The sequence below is a fragment of the Podarcis tiliguerta genome (genome assembly GCF_965153285.1).
Source record: "Podarcis tiliguerta genome assembly, chromosome: 7".
In the NCBI taxonomy this organism is placed as follows: Eukaryota; Metazoa; Chordata; class Lepidosauria; order Squamata; family Lacertidae; genus Podarcis; species Podarcis tiliguerta.
Window position 1 is genome coordinate 210,121 of NC_139540.1, and position 14,964 is coordinate 225,084.

The window sequence follows — 14,964 nt, forward strand, 5'->3', positions numbered from 1 at the left end:
TGGGGGAGGGCTGCTTCTTCTCCGGGCAGAAGCTGCAGCAGCCCACAGGTGGGGGGAGCTGGCTGACTGGCACCCACAGTGACTGGGCACCAGCACTGGTGCCCAGGCACACCCACCCTACTTCTCAGTCCAGCCCCCATTTCACCCCCACCAGCCACACGGTGTGGTATTTCGAAGCCCAAGGATGTGGCATGTTTCAAACCTCCACTAGGCAAAACATCAGAAATACTCCAGCTACTTTTGATTGAGAAAGCTGCGTGTCAGTGCAGGAGAAAGGGCAGCCGCTGCCCTTCAACCCGGGAGAAGCAGGTTCCTCCCGCTCCTATTTACAGCACAGCTGCTCACTGCAAGAACAGCCAGTGTCAGATTTATGTAGAAGCTAAACAAACTATAGCTTAGGGCCCCACACTCTTGGGGACCCCCAAAAAATCAAAGGGGAAAAAAACCCTGGATGTACATTTACCAAATATAAGAAATACTACTACTACTACTACTACTACTACTACTACTACTACTACTACTAATAATATAACCTGCCCATCTGGCTGGATTTTCCCAGCCACTTTAGGCGGCTCCCAACCAAATATTAAAAACCACAATACAGCATTATACATTAAAACTTCCCTAAACAGGGCTGCCTTCAGATATATTTTAAAAGTAAGATAGTTGCTTATTGCTTTGACCTCTGGTGGGAGGGTGTTCCACAGGGCAGGCGCCACTACTGAGAAGGCCCACTGCCTGGTTCCCTGTAACCTCACTTCTCACAGTGAGGGAACTGCCAGAATAATAAATAAATTAAATAAAACCTACGCACAGCAACAGTGTTTTGTGTTGTGTAGGCTCCTCTGATGTACGTCATGGGCCCCACCTGCTAGCCTGCTCCCTAAAATATCACTGGTTTGCTCATTTCTATATATAGGGTGCCTACATTCTGCGGGTGGCGCTGTGGGGGACGCTGGTGGCGCTGTGGGTAAAACCTCAGCGCCTAGGACTTGCCGATCGCATGGTTGGCGATTCGAATCCCCACGGCGGGGTGCGCTCCCGTCGTTCGGTCCCAGCGCCTGCCAACCTAGCAGTTCAAAAGCACCCCTGGGTGCAAGTAGATAAATAGGGACCGCTTACCAGTGGGAAGGTAAACGGCGTTCCGTGTGCTGCGCTGGCTCGCCAGATGCAGCTTGTCACGCTGGCCACGTGACCCGGAAGTGTCTGCGGACAGCGCTGGCTCCCAGCCTATAGAGTGAGATGAGCGCACAACCCTAGAGTCTGTCAAGACTGGCCCGTACAGGCAGGGGTACCTTTACTGGTTGCATGGCAACATAAATTACCATGTACCATAAATTACCATATAGCATATGGTACACAAAAAAACAAAAACAAAAAACAAACAGCGACAATTTGTTGTTGACAAAGGACAGCTGGACATATAAAGGGCCCCATTACCTTCAGTAGCTCAGGGCCTCATCAAACCTAAATCTGACCCTGAGAACAGCTGTGGAACTTTCCCAGGCAAGGTCTGGGTTTTTCCTTCTCCCTTCCCCTCCCCTCTCATTTTGTTTACAGGGAGGTAGCAGTGTTGGTCTGTAGTAGTAGAAACAGTTGCAGGAATTTATGTATAGGTTGGGGGGGGGGGTTGCCCCTCCAGCAGATATCATGCACATGCAGCCCACTACCAAAATCAGCACAATCGCTTTTGAGACTTCTCTGATTTGTCCCCACAAAACACTTCATCACAGTTTCTTCCTATCTATTCAAAGGGCTTCTGCTGCACAATACCAAATGATAAATGTCTCTATGTACTGGCTGACTGGGAAAACTTCAGAAATTCATCTAGACGTGAGCTCAGCTACTCAGCAGCCCCTCTGCCTGAGTGATAATCCCTGGCCTCCTGATACCTGAGGGCCAGACAGGTAGCCATTCCAGAAATAACAAACCCAGATGAAGACAAAAGGGTGTGATTAACCTGGCTGGGAAACAGAGAAATGTAAACATCTCTATTGTTTCACTTGATGGGTGTTTGGTGGAGGGCAAGGAGAACCATGGGGCAGGGTCCAGGATGCTCAGATTACGGCCACCAGACCTTCCCTTTCATGATGTAACCGGGATGTAGTTTTGGGGGGTGTAACATGGGTGTAATATGGAGGGCACAAGGAGAAGGGGACGACAGAGGAGGAGATAGTTGGATAGTGTTCTCGAAGCTACAAATATGAGTCTGACCAAACTGCGGGAGGCAGTGGAAGACAGGAGTGCCTGGCGTGCTCTGGTCCAGGGGGTCACGAAGAGTCGGACACGACTAAACGACTAAACAACAACAACATGGGGATTAGCAGCTAATAAAAGTTGGGGTTCTCTTTTGTTTGGGGCTCCCATCTTGTTCCACCTGGTGGCAGGTGGGAGTCCTGTCGCGACAGTCTTCAATCAAGACCAAGCCTACTGGCTGCTGTTTTGCTCTGGTATTCCTGGCTGGAGTCCTTGTTTTTTGTCCAAGGGAGTCCTCATATTTCTCCGTTAACAAAAAAAATATAAAAAATTCCTTCCAGTAGCACCTTAGAGACCAACTAAGTTTCGTGCATGCAGACGAAAGCTCATACCAATAACGAAATCAGTTGGTCTCTAAGGTGCTACTGGAAGGATTTTTTTAACTCTCATTTTGTGTTGTCTTTCAGATGGTAAACTTGCAGGCAGGACTGCCGGGTTTTTAACTTGCATCCTGTGCAGAGTCAATCCGCTGCGGCCGCTGGTATTCTGGGGGGCTCAGCCGAGGCACAACGGCTGCGGCGCCCTCTTCGCTCCGGAGCCGCCCCAGACGTTTAGGGTTTGGGAAGGCGGACTGAGTCTGGCGCACAGCAGGCGCCGCGTCTTCTCCGGCCAGGCGCGCTTTGCAGCGCATCGGGCGCAGGAAGGGCGACCCCGCGGGGAGGGTCGGCGGGCCCCTCGGGCTCCCTGCCGGGGCGAGGCCGTCCCGGGCCAGCGAGGCAGCGCGGCGTGGCGCAGCGCCTGGCCCGGACTCCTTCCCCCCACAGGGCAGCGCTCCTGGTTTCCCCAAGGCGAGGCGTCCCGGCGCCGATCCTTCTGGGAAGCCCTCGAGTGAAGCAACCCTGACGGAGCCGCGGGGACCCCGAGCCCCGCCCAGGAGCCCCCGCCCGGCAAGAGCGAGGGAAGGGTCGGCTTGGAGGTGTGGGTCCCCTCGAGGAGTTGCGCCGCCTGCCCCGACGGAAGTAGGGGGCGCCTGCGCAGCCGGGCTCCGTTGCGCCCGTGCGCCCCAGCGTCTCACAAATCCCACTCAGGACACCCCCTCTTCTCACAGGAAGGCTCAGGCCCTGAGCACCCGCATCGCCAGACGTTTCTGAATCTGGCTCAGTGCCTGCGGCGGGGGCCCTTCTTTGGCAGGCAGAGGGTCCCTGTTCAGTCCCCAGGCCCCTGGGGGGGGGGAGAAGGGGAGGGTGGGAAGGCAGGGATGGAAAGACCTCCCAGGCAGAGTGGACTGGAGAAGAGGAGACCCAGAAATGACCTGAGAGCCATCTCCAAACATCGGAAGGCCTCTCAATGGAAGGTGGGGCAAGCTTGTCTTCTGCTGCTCCAGAGGGAAGATCCTGAACCAATGGATTCAAGTGGCAAAAAGAGAGATTCCAACTGAACTCCAGGAAGACCTTTCTGAAGGTAAGAGCTGTTCGGACTCCCTTGGAGTTGGTGGATTCCCCTTCCTTGGTGGTTGTTAAGTAGAGGTTGGGAGGCCATTTATCAGGGATTCTGCAGTTCCCTCGGGTCCCTTCCAACTCTACTCATCTCTGCTTCTACAGGTAAACGGTCTGAGTTGATAGGAAGCAACTTCCTGTGCAATTGTCACGAGATGGGAAGATAGTTCTGAGCAGTCTCCCATGGACCTCCTGCCCATGCTTCTAGAACTGGGGTTGGTTGAGGAGGGGGCTTTTGGAGCTAGCAGGAAGGCCAGAGATGATCAAGTACTTTGCCCTCTAATGATGATGGCTCTTTCCAAGCCTGGAAGGAGCAAGCCCACCTGCCCACCTCTTCTCTCAGCTGGGTCAGGTGCTGACTCTCGCCTGTGAAAGTGAAGCTGTGGAGGAAGGAAGCTGCCTGAGGAATGGCAACCAGAAAGGGTGGTGAGGCCGAGGGGAGGAGGCCGGGGGCTGAGCCGCTCTCTGGAGGATCTATGGGTGCCCCTTGGTACCTGATGAGCAGCAGGGAATTTAGGGCACCTGTGCTCAGCCTGCATATACATGGAAATTACCCACGTCACAAAACACCCATTCTGCCTCTAGTTTCCTCCTTCCAAGGAAACAGAAGCCCTGGAGATCTCGCCACTCAGAGAACTGGGGCATTGCTCCATATAGCACGGTGTCATTTGCCCCACATTTATACTCTAGTCTGCAGCTGCTGTCTGAAAGAGTCAGCACTGTGTGGTTTATGCGCAAGAATTTATGTGCATAGCCAAGAGAGGCGGGATGATTCCACACTTCACACTCTGGGGAGTCGCACGTCAGCAACATCTTAACAAGGCCTAATGCTTTTGCAGAAGGCAAAGGGACAGGTGCTGGACAGAAGGGCAGGGGACTCAGAATAAGAATCACTCTTGGGTGGGATCTACACACATATAAAAAACGCCGTGAAATGCTTTTTTAAAAAAATCCGTTTTTAGAAAATACATTGAATTTTCATATCTTATTGTCGTCATCTAGTGTCACATTTGTATATAGCACATTTTAAACATTTTATTTGCAGCTGTGTAGCTGAGTCCTTGCTCAACAGGGACAGCTGGTAGAAATCCCAGAAACCTCCTTTACAAAAATGAAACATTTGCATAACTGGCCTCAAGAGAAATGGAAATCTGTGGGGTGAAAGGAAGCCCTTTGGCCCTGGGCCTGGCTCCAAGCACCTCTGGGACCCAGGCAGGGGCACAGAATCAGGCTACCAGCAGAAGGTCCAGAAATAGCTTTATTGGCAGGGACTAAAATGGAAGAAGGAACTCTGTGGGGCCATCAGCGAACGACCCACATGAAACGCCCTGGGAGGCTCCGCCTGGCTGTGCTGCTGCTCATCCTTTCATGGCTTCTCCCATCATCGGTTCTGCAGCGCTGCATGCTGGGAACTGGTCAGCAGCGACAGGCATTCTTCCTCTTTCTCAGCTGTAAGCAAATGTGGCGTCAGCAAAAGGGGAGCACCCATGACCCCCCCCAGTTGGTTACTGCCACCAATAGAAAGGGGCAGCTTGTCCATGCTGGTCTCCCACAACTTGATCCAGTGAGCAACTGCTGCCAGGATCCGTCCCTTAGTCTCTCTTGCTTTCTGATCCCCATATTTCCCTCTCTGTATCTGGATTTCACATCAGGGACATCCATGCTTTCCTCCTGTCTCCAGAGGGAGGTGGTGGACTCTCCTTCCATTTTAAAGCAGAGTTTGGGGGGGGGGAGCCACCTGTCATGGCTGCTTTGGTGGAGATTCCTGCATTGCAGGGGGTTGGACTAGATGACTGCTCCAATGGGAGGGGGGCGAGGCCTTCCTGCATTCCACCCCCACTTTATTCATCACTAATGTTGTCAACTTTAATCTTTCCTAACTTTGACTGAAGATCTTATTAGGACCATTTGGGGACACTCCCTGCCCGCCCCCCCGGACTTTCCAAGCACTCTCCCTCCGTGGCTGGTTGTAGCTTTGAGGGAGGTCTGACTACATCTCCCTACGGAAGGGCCTGGCAACCCAATGGTCCAAGAGCCCTGTTAGCAGAGCCAGCCCCTTTCCCCAACTGGCGGGGCCACTGGGATTGGGGGCTTCCTGGGACATGGTGCCCTGAGCATGTTTTGGAGCTGTGGGTTGGTGCTGAGTCCCAGGCGACTTCCTCCTGCTCTTGGCCACCTGCTTGCATGCGGATCCTGGTTTGGTTTGGGGCGATGCCCCTGAGGTCAGTTCCCCTCCCCCGCCCTGCCAAGGGCAAGCAGACTCAGGACCACATCTGAAGAAGCCCCATCACAGTCTCTTCCTCTCTCACACGCACCAACCTCATCATCATAGAATCGTAGAGTTGGAAGGGATCCAAGGGTCATCTAGTCCAACCCCCTGAAATGCAGGAACCTCACCTAATGTACGAACCTCACCTACGTATATGAAGATGAGCAGCAAAGTCAGTCCTCAGGGAATGTGCAGGCGACCTTGGAACGGACCGCTCACGGAAGAACCCTGACCAAACCTAAGAAAAGGCGTGTAGTGGTGATAGGGGATTCCCTACTGAGGGGAACAGAAGCAGTGATCTGTGGGCCTGACAAGATGTCTCGGGAAGTGTGCTGTCTCCCCGGGGCTAAGATCCAAGATGTAACTGAACGACTGCAAGGAATCATAAAACCCACTGACAAATACCCCTTCCTCTTGGTTCATGTGGGAACCAATGACACTGCAAGCAATAGCCTCCAGAAGATCAAAAGAGACTACGAGGCTCTGGGCAGGAAATTGAAGCAATTAAATGCACAAATCGTCATCTCATCTGTCCTCCCAGTTGAACGACGTGGCCCAGGGAGAGAGAGGAAAATACTGGAAGTAAACAGCTGGCTTCGCAAATGGTGTAAACAGGAACGGTTTGGATTCTTAGATCACGGACTGCAGTTTCTTGAGGATGGACTTCTGGCAAGCGATGGGCTGCACCTCACAACGGTTGGGAGGAATGTTTTTGCCAAAAAACTAAGAAACCTCATCAGGAGGGCTTTAAACTGACTAATGTGGGGGAGGGAGACAGTGCTCCTGAAGGTAGGAGTCTATTAATTGATGAAGATGATCATCCAAATGTCATAGACCAAATGGAGCAAACAGCAAGCAGACCTAGTGGTGCGAGGAAAAAATCCTTAAATAAGAGACACGGGGGAATGACTAATGGACTTCAATGTCTGTACACTAATGCACAAAGCATGGGAAATAAACAAGATGAGCTTGAGCTCTTGGTACAGCAAACTAAATATGACATAATAGGCATCACTGAAACCTGGTGGGATAAGTCCCACGTTTGTAATGTAAAAATGGAGGGATACAATCTATTTCAGAGAAACAGACCAGACAAGAAAGGAGGAGGAGTGGCGTTATATGTCAGGGATGTGTATACCTGTGAAGAGATCCAAGATTTAGAACCTCAAAGCCAAAGTGAGAGCATTTGGGTCAAAATTAAGGGAGAGAAGAATAATAGTGACCTCATTGTGGGAGTTTACTATAGATCCCCAAGCCAAACGGAGGACATAGATGATGCCTTCCTGGAACAGATGGCCAAGCATGCAAAAGGAAGGGAGATAGTAGTAATGGGGGACTTCAATTACCCAGATATTTGTTGGAGGTCAAACTCAGCCAAGAGCATAAGGTCAAACAGATTCCTCACTGGCCTTGCAGACAACTTCATTGTCCAGAAAGTGGGAGAAGCAACAAGAGGAACAGCCATTTTAGATCTGGTCCTAACCAATGTCGATGACCTGGTTAATGGGGTAGAAGTGGAAGGATCATTAGGCGCAAGTGATCATGCTCTTCTGAAGTTTACTATACAACGGAAAGGAGCAGCCAAGCATACTAGGACTCAATTTCTTGACTTTAAGAAAGCCGACTTCATAAAACTTAGGGAAGTGCTGGGTGAGATCCCATGGACAGTAATACTAAAAGGAAAGGGAGTTCATGATGGCTGGGAGTTTGTTAAGAGGGAGATAGTAAAAGCACAACTTCAGGCAATACCAATGAGACGGAAACATGGAAGGTGCCTAAAGAAGCCAGGGTGGCTATCTAAAGAACTTTTAACTGAGTTAAGATTAAAAAAGGATGTGTACAAAAAATGGAAAAGGGGGGAAACCACCAAAGAGGAATTCAAACAAATAGCCAGCACGTGTAGACACAAAGTCAGAAAAGCTAAAGCACAGAATGAACTCAGGCTTGCTAGAGAGGTTAAAAGCAACAAAAAAGGCTTCTATGGGTATGTTCGTAGCAAAAGGAAGAACAAAGAAACAGTGGGGTCACTCAGAGGAGAAGATGGTGAAATGCAAACAGGGGACACAGAAAGGGCTGAACTCCTCAATGCCTTCTTTGCCTCAGTCTTCTCCGATAAAGAAAACAATGCCCGACCTGAAGAATTTGGAGCAAATGATTCAGCAGAGGAAACACAGCCCAGAATAACTAAGGAGATAGTACAAGAATACTTGGCTAGTTTAGATGTATTCAAGTCTCCAGGGCCAGATGAACTGCATCCAAGAGTATTAAAAGAACTGGCAGATGTGATCTCAGAACCACTGGCAATAATCTTTGAGAATTCCTGGAGAACAGGCGAAGTCCCAGCAGACTGGAGGAGGGCAAATGTTGTCCCTATTTTCAAAAAGGGGAAAAGAGAGGACCCAAATAATTACCGCCCAGTCAGTCTGACATCAATACCAGGGAAGATTCTGGAGCAGATCATTAAGCAAACAATCTGTGAGCACCTAGAAAGGAATGATCACCAATAGTCAGCATGGATTTCTGAAAAATAAGTCATGTCAGACGAACCTGATCTCATTTTTTGACAGAATTACAAGCCTGGTAGATGAAGGGAACGCAGTGGATGTAGCCTACCTTGATTTCAGCAAGGCATTTGACAAGGTGCCCCATGATATTCTTGTAAAGAAGCTGGTAAAATGCGGTCTTTATGCTACCACTCAGTGGATTTGTAACTGGCTGACTGACCGGACCCAAAGGGTGCTCATCAATGGTTCCTCTTCATCCTGGAGAAGAGTGACTAGTGGGGTGCCACAGGGTTCTGTCTTGGGCCCGGTCTTATTCAACATCTTTATCAACGACTTGGATGATGGACTCAAGGGCATCCTGATCAAATTTGCAGATGACACCAAACTGGGAGGGGTGGCTAACACCCCAGAAGACAGGATCACACTTCAAAACGACCTTGACAGATTAGAGAACTGGGCCAAAACAAACAAGATGAATTTTAACAGGGAGAAATGTAAAGTATTGCACTTGGGCAAAAAAAATGAGAGGCACAAATACAAGATGGGTGACACCTGGCTTGAGAGCAGTACATGTGAAAAGGATCTAGGAGTCTTGGTTGACCACAAACTTAACATGAGCCAACAGTGTGACGCGGCAGCTAAAAAAGCCAATGCAATTCTGGGCTGCATCAATAGGAGTATAGCATCTAGATCAAGGGAAGTAATCGTGCCACTGTATTCTGCTCTGGTCAGACCTCACCTGGAGTACTGTGTCCAGTTCTGGGCACCACAGTTCAAGAAGGACACTGACAAACTAGAACGTGTACAGAGGAGGGCAACCAAAATGGTCAAAGGCCTGGAAACAATGCCTTATGAGGATCGGCTAAGGGAGCTGGGCATGTTTAGCCTGGAGAAGAGGAGGTTAAGGGGTGATATGATAGCCATGTTCAAATATATAAAAGGATGTCACATAGAGGAGGGAGAAAGGTTGTTTTCTGCTGCTCCAGAGAAGCGGACACGGAGCAATGGATACAAACTACAAGAAAGAAGATTCCACCTAAACATTAGGAAGAACTTCCTGACAGTAAGAGCTGTTCGACAGTGGAATTTGCTGCCAAGGAGTGTGGTGGAGTCTCCTTCTTTGGAGGTCTTTAAGCAGAGGCTTGACAACCATATGTCAGGAGTGCTCTGATGGTGTTTCCTGCTTGGCAGGGGGTTGGACTCGATGACCCTTGTGGTCTCTTCCAACTCTATGATTCTATGATTCTATGATTCTAATGCATCCATGACAGATGGCCGTCCAATCTCCTGCCCCTTGGCTGCAGATGCCGGCACGCTGACCCTCACCTGACCTCTCCTCCCCTACTTTGGTGACAATGCCCATGACCACCTTTCCATTTGGTCAGCCGAGAGGATCCTGATCCGGGACATCTTGGAGGTCCTGGGCCACAGGGAGGTTAGGCTGGCCTCAACCAGAGCCAGGGCTTTTTTGGCCGTGGCCCCGATCTGGTGGAACGCTCTGTCACAAGAAACTAGGGCCCTGCGGGACTTGACATCTTTCCGCAGGGCCTGCAAGACAGAGCTGTTCCACCAGGCCTTTGGCCAGGGCACAGTCTGACCCCCTCCTTCGGTAATTCCTCACAGAACTCTAGCCCAATGGTTTGGTATTAATTTGATTTTGAATTGATTTTAAAATGAATTGATTTTAGAATGCTGTGTTACTTTTACTGTTGTTAGCCGCTCTGAGCCCGGCTTTGGCTGCGGAGGGCGGGATATAAATAAAAATTATTATTATTATTATTATTTAAAATCCCCAAAGAAGGAGAGCTCCCCACCTCCCAAGGGAGACAGTTCTATGGTCTATGGTCAAACGGCTCTTACTAGCAGAAAGTTCTTTCTGAGGTTTAGCCATCATGGCAGTCCTTTCCCCAGTAGTCCTTTCCTGGCCAGCTAAGGGGTCTCCTTTGGGTACCCTCCCCCCTCCACACACCCCCCCCCACAGCTACTCCCTCCAATTCCCTGGGAGGGCTGAAGATTGCACTGTTCTTTGCATCAGGACTGGCCGGTCTGTCCTGTAGATGAGGCCAGCGCTGAACTGCCTGCCTGGATGGAGCCCCAGCTCTGTTTCCCCAATTAACCCCCCTCGCCCTCCCCCAGCCTCCCTCTTATAGTGGCCTACTTACACTAGTATCACCTGCCCTCCCCCTCCCTTCTTGGCCTCCCCTTTCCCCCCCCCACCCAGAAGGGGGTGCCCTGCTGACCCCCCCACTGCAGCCGCCAGCAGCTCTCTGCTCTGGAAGCTGCCGCTTGCTGGCGGCTGCCTTGCTCCAGAGCTACTCCTGCTTCTGCTCCGGCCCATGCACAACGGTGGTGGTCATGGTGATCTCACTGTAGGTCACCCTCCCGGCTTTGGGCGCTTCTTGTTCGTGCGACTGCAGCAGGTCGTGCACAGACCCCGACTGGGCCTGGGACGGCCCAAACATCATGTAGGAGGCCTCAGGGTGCAGGAGGCCAAAGAGGTGTGGGATGCTGGAGGAGCTTCTCTGCCTGTGCGCCTCGACGACGAGGGCAGAGAGGATGCTGACCATCTCCTGGCTGCTCAGGGCTCCTGTGATGTATCTCACCAGAAGGTCCTGTCTTTTGGCCTCCGAGATGTACGTGGAGAAGAGCAGGTCCCACATGGAGATTCTCCGGCCCTGGAACTCCCCGAGGGGGAACTCGAAGGTGAGCACCTCCACCGTCCTGTCTGAGGGGCTGTCCTGGGGGACGCCGGCGCTCCTACCCTCGCTGGGGGCTCCTGCCCCTTGGCTGGAGATGCTGGCACGCCGACCCTCACCCGACCTCTCCTCCTCTACTCTGGTGACGAGACCCGTGACCACCTTTTCCACTTGGTCAGCCGAGAGGATCCCGATCCGGTACAGCTTCAGGACCTCTTTCCTTTTCTTCTCTGGGAAGTACTTGGAGTGGAGAAGGTCCCACACGGACACTTTGCGCCCACGGAACTCGCCGACAGGCACCTCGACCATCCTGGACTTCAAGACCTTGTCCTTCTCATCCTGCCCTTCGTCGTCGTCATCGTCGTCATCATCAGCATCATCATCGTCATCCTCCTCCTCGGCGTCTTCCTCAAGTGATGTTGCTGGGGAAGAGGCTGCCTCCCGGGCCGGGGCCTTTGCTGCCGTTTGTTCCAGAGTGTAGAAGAGGTCGTGCAGCGAAGCCAGGATGGTGAGCATGGAGGCGAGATCCTCAGCACTGAACTGGCCATCTCTGTACTTCCTCAGGAGCTCTTCCTGCTTGTCTCTTGTGAGGTAGTGAGAGAAAAGGAGGTCCCACACGGAGACCTGCTGGCCCCGGAACTCTCCGGCGGGCAAAGTGACCATTTTGGCCTTCAGCACATCATCCGATTGCTTGTTGGGCGAGGGGTCCGCAGCCTTGACCTCCTTGGCTTCCTTGGCCTCCTTGGTTCCTGATGACTCTCGGCTCCGACTTTTCACTCTGATGGAGAACTTCTTCTTGCTGGCTTCTGCTCTTTCCAAGGTCTCACTAACAGCCAGTGTCATTTGTCCAGGGCTGAGCACCCCTGTCCTGTACAGCTCCAACAGCTCCTGTCTTTTCTCCTGGGAGAAATATTTAGAATAGAGAAGGTCCAGCACAGGGACACTTTGCCCTTTAAACTCTCCAAAGGTCACAGGGATACGCACCAACTGTAAAGATTGCTTCAGTTGCCTCTCCTTGTGGTCGGCTCTGTCCCCTTCGCCCTTCGCCATGCCAGTCACCTGACCCAGCCCTTTGGCTTTCTCCTCCTCTATTTTGGCCACAATGGCAGTGACCACCGTCTCAATTTGCTCCATGTTGAGGATGCCCATCCTGTACAGCTTCAGGATCTCTTTCCTCTTCCCCTTGGGGATGTACTTGGAGTGGAGCAAGTCCCACACAGAGACCTTCCTCCCACAGAGCTCCCCAGCAGGCACCTTGACCACCCTGGACTTGAGCGCCTTCACCATCTCGTCCCGCTCGGAAGTCCGCTTGCTCTTCTCTGCCTCCGGAAACGCTGTTGTTTGGGTGGCTCTTTGCTTCTTCACACAGCCAGGGTTGCTTCTGGCCTCCACCTCGGTGACGATGGTCGTGAGGATCTGGGTGATCTCCTCAAGGGTGATGGTGCCTGCTTTGTACTGCCTCAGCAGCTCCTGCCTCTTGTGCCGGGGGATGTACCTGGAGAAGAGGAGGTCCCAGATGGAGACCTCTTCGCCCTGGAAAAGCCCCACGTGGACTTGGGCCGTGGCAGACTTCAGGCACCTCCGCAGATTCTCGTCCACATGGACAGACCCTTTATCCATCACCTGAAACATCAGCAGCCCAGTGACAGGGTCAGGAAAGCACCTGGGCAGGAGCTGCAGGTATGTGAGGTTGTCGCGGGCGTTGGGGTCAAAGCACCTTCTCGTGTGGTTGGCGGGGTTGGAGACCAGGTGGAAGATCTCCGCATCCAAGTAGCCCCACTTGTAGGCCACCTCGACAGGGAGGCGGTGGCTGTGCATGGGGTGGATGAGGCCCCCCGTAGCAACCTGAGCCTCCAGCAGGCGGATGCCGTGGTCCTTGATGAGCAGCCCTTTCTTCATGGCCTGGAAGAGGGAGATTTTGCTCCCGGAGAAGGGGTCAGTGTAGCCTGTCACCGCCTTCTCTGCAATGAGGAGAGTGTTGAAATGCTCTCGGTCGACCAGGCCAGCGTTCTTGGCATCCCTCACAGACAGCAGCCGGTTGTTTGTAAAGTCCACAATGTAGCCTGAGACGGCCTGGTGCTCCAGCAGAGCCAGGCCCGTCCCGTGGGTCAGGAGGCCTCGGTGCATGGCTTGCCGGATGCTCAGCCTCTCCTTGCCCGGCTCCTTGAGGATGCCCGCAATGACATGGTCCTCGCTCAGGTCGGTCGCACACGGAAAGGGCCAGCGTGGCTCTTCGCGGACTTGGACTATTGGGGCTGCGTCCGTGCCCCCCTTGGGAAGGTGCTTGTCCTGTGGCATGGCTCGGGTGCAAGGGGGTCCAGGCGTGTCTTCTGGCTGGGTGATCGTGCAGGGGGAAGCAAGGAAGTCTCTGGAGGAAGAGAGAGGCAGAAAAGGCTTTGTGAGACAACGGTGCTCCCATTTGGGGGGCACAAGGGAGGCTGTTTTGCAAAGAAGAGAGAGCAGCCAGTGCCAGGCAGGCAGGCAGGGGAGCATTTCCACACAGTGCTAGGCCTTCCAACACCTGCTGTCTGTGCCAAATGCAGACCTGTATGCAAGTTGGCCCTGGCTGGCACGTCTGGATGCTGGCCTGGGCAGAGGTTGCTCCCTTGCCGGCTGCCGGGAGATGCACAGCTGCCCCGTGAGGTGTGCTCCAGCCATCTCTGGGATAAGCAGCACAGGCCAAGCATTCGGCAATGTCATTCAGCTGAGGCTTCGCCAACAGCCGTCTGCCAACTGGGCCCTGCCGGAACTGCAGCTCCCACCAGCCCTTGCGGCATCGCCAGCAGGTGGGACAGTGGGAGCGAAGGTCCAGGACGCCAGGAGGGCATTGGCTTAGAGAAGGCTGGCTCACAGCCACTTCCCAGGGTAAACGTGAGAATGCAGACCAAGCCCCTTCCCAGACACTTCTCTAGGGTGATTCTCCTGCACACGTCCCCTCCCCGCAAGTCTCACCACTCCTGTGCCAGCCCTGCCCCTCCTTTGTGGCTATTCAGGCACCAGGTGGGGTAACTGTGCCAGTTCAGTACCTGCTGGTGATGATGCCTGGTGCTGGGGGGGGCAGAAATCCTGGCCAGGCTGCCTTGGAGGAGGGACTCTGCTGAGACCTCCTGTGCCAGGAATTGCTTCCCAGGATTCCACCTGCTCAGGACAAGTGGGACCTGACGCTAAGTTGCTGGGGCCGCGGGCGGAGGAAGAAGAAGACAAAGAGGGCACCCTGCTTGTGCCACGGGGCTCAGCCAGACTGGTCCGGCCAGGCATGTGACCCTGTCTTTGCCCCCAGCCAGGAAACCTGTTTGCAGGCCCTCCATCCGTCCGTCCACAGGCTGTCGACTCACCTGCGTCATTATGTTAATTGCCGTGTTTTGGGGCTTGGTGGCTGTTCGCTTTGGCTCACCTGGTGCTCAAATTGGAAGCGGGGCTGCCTGCCTGGTGAGGTAATGCCCCACATGCACCTAATTGGGGCTGTGGTGGAGCAAAGCCACTTTGCTGGGGAGGAAGTGGAGGAAAGGGCTCCTTTGGAGCAATTTGGGGAAACCACACAGGAGGCAGGGTTCGGGGGATGGGCGCGTGTACACAGGAACTGCACACACCCTTCTTCCTCTGTGTGTTTGTGTGAACGTGCCTGGGGCAAGCACTTGCCCTCCCTGCTCAGTCACAGAGTCACAAAGACAGGTTGGGATGCAAACACCCTCAGCCTTCAGCCTGAGCTGAAAGGGCAGAGAAGACCCACTGGCCCCTGGCTCCCACTCACCCCCCCCCCTGCAATGGCCAGTGCGGAGGGGCAGCTGGGCGGGGGGGGGGGT

The 14,964-nt window shown here is 53.2% G+C and overlaps 1 protein-coding gene and 1 long non-coding RNA gene across 2 annotated transcripts in view; one reads left to right on the top strand and one right to left on the bottom strand.

The window, feature by feature from the left end:
- The first annotated feature begins 3,378 nt into the window (after positions 1–3,378).
- Positions 3,379–4,790, top strand: LOC310681305. Its single transcript, XR_014513219.1, has 2 exons — positions 3,379–3,657; positions 3,798–4,790. It is a non-coding gene; the product is annotated as an uncharacterized lncRNA (long non-coding RNA).
- A 5,938-nt stretch (positions 4,791–10,728) lies between these two features.
- Positions 10,729–14,964, bottom strand: part of EPPK1 (epiplakin 1) — a 56,923-nt gene continuing 52,687 nt past the window's right edge. Inside the window, exon 7 of the mRNA XM_083449781.1 lies at positions 10,729–13,529. Coding sequence (XP_083305907.1) covers positions 10,778–13,529 — 2,752 coding nt within the window. The 3' untranslated portion in view covers positions 10,729–10,777. The remainder of the gene's footprint in view (positions 13,530–14,964) is intronic.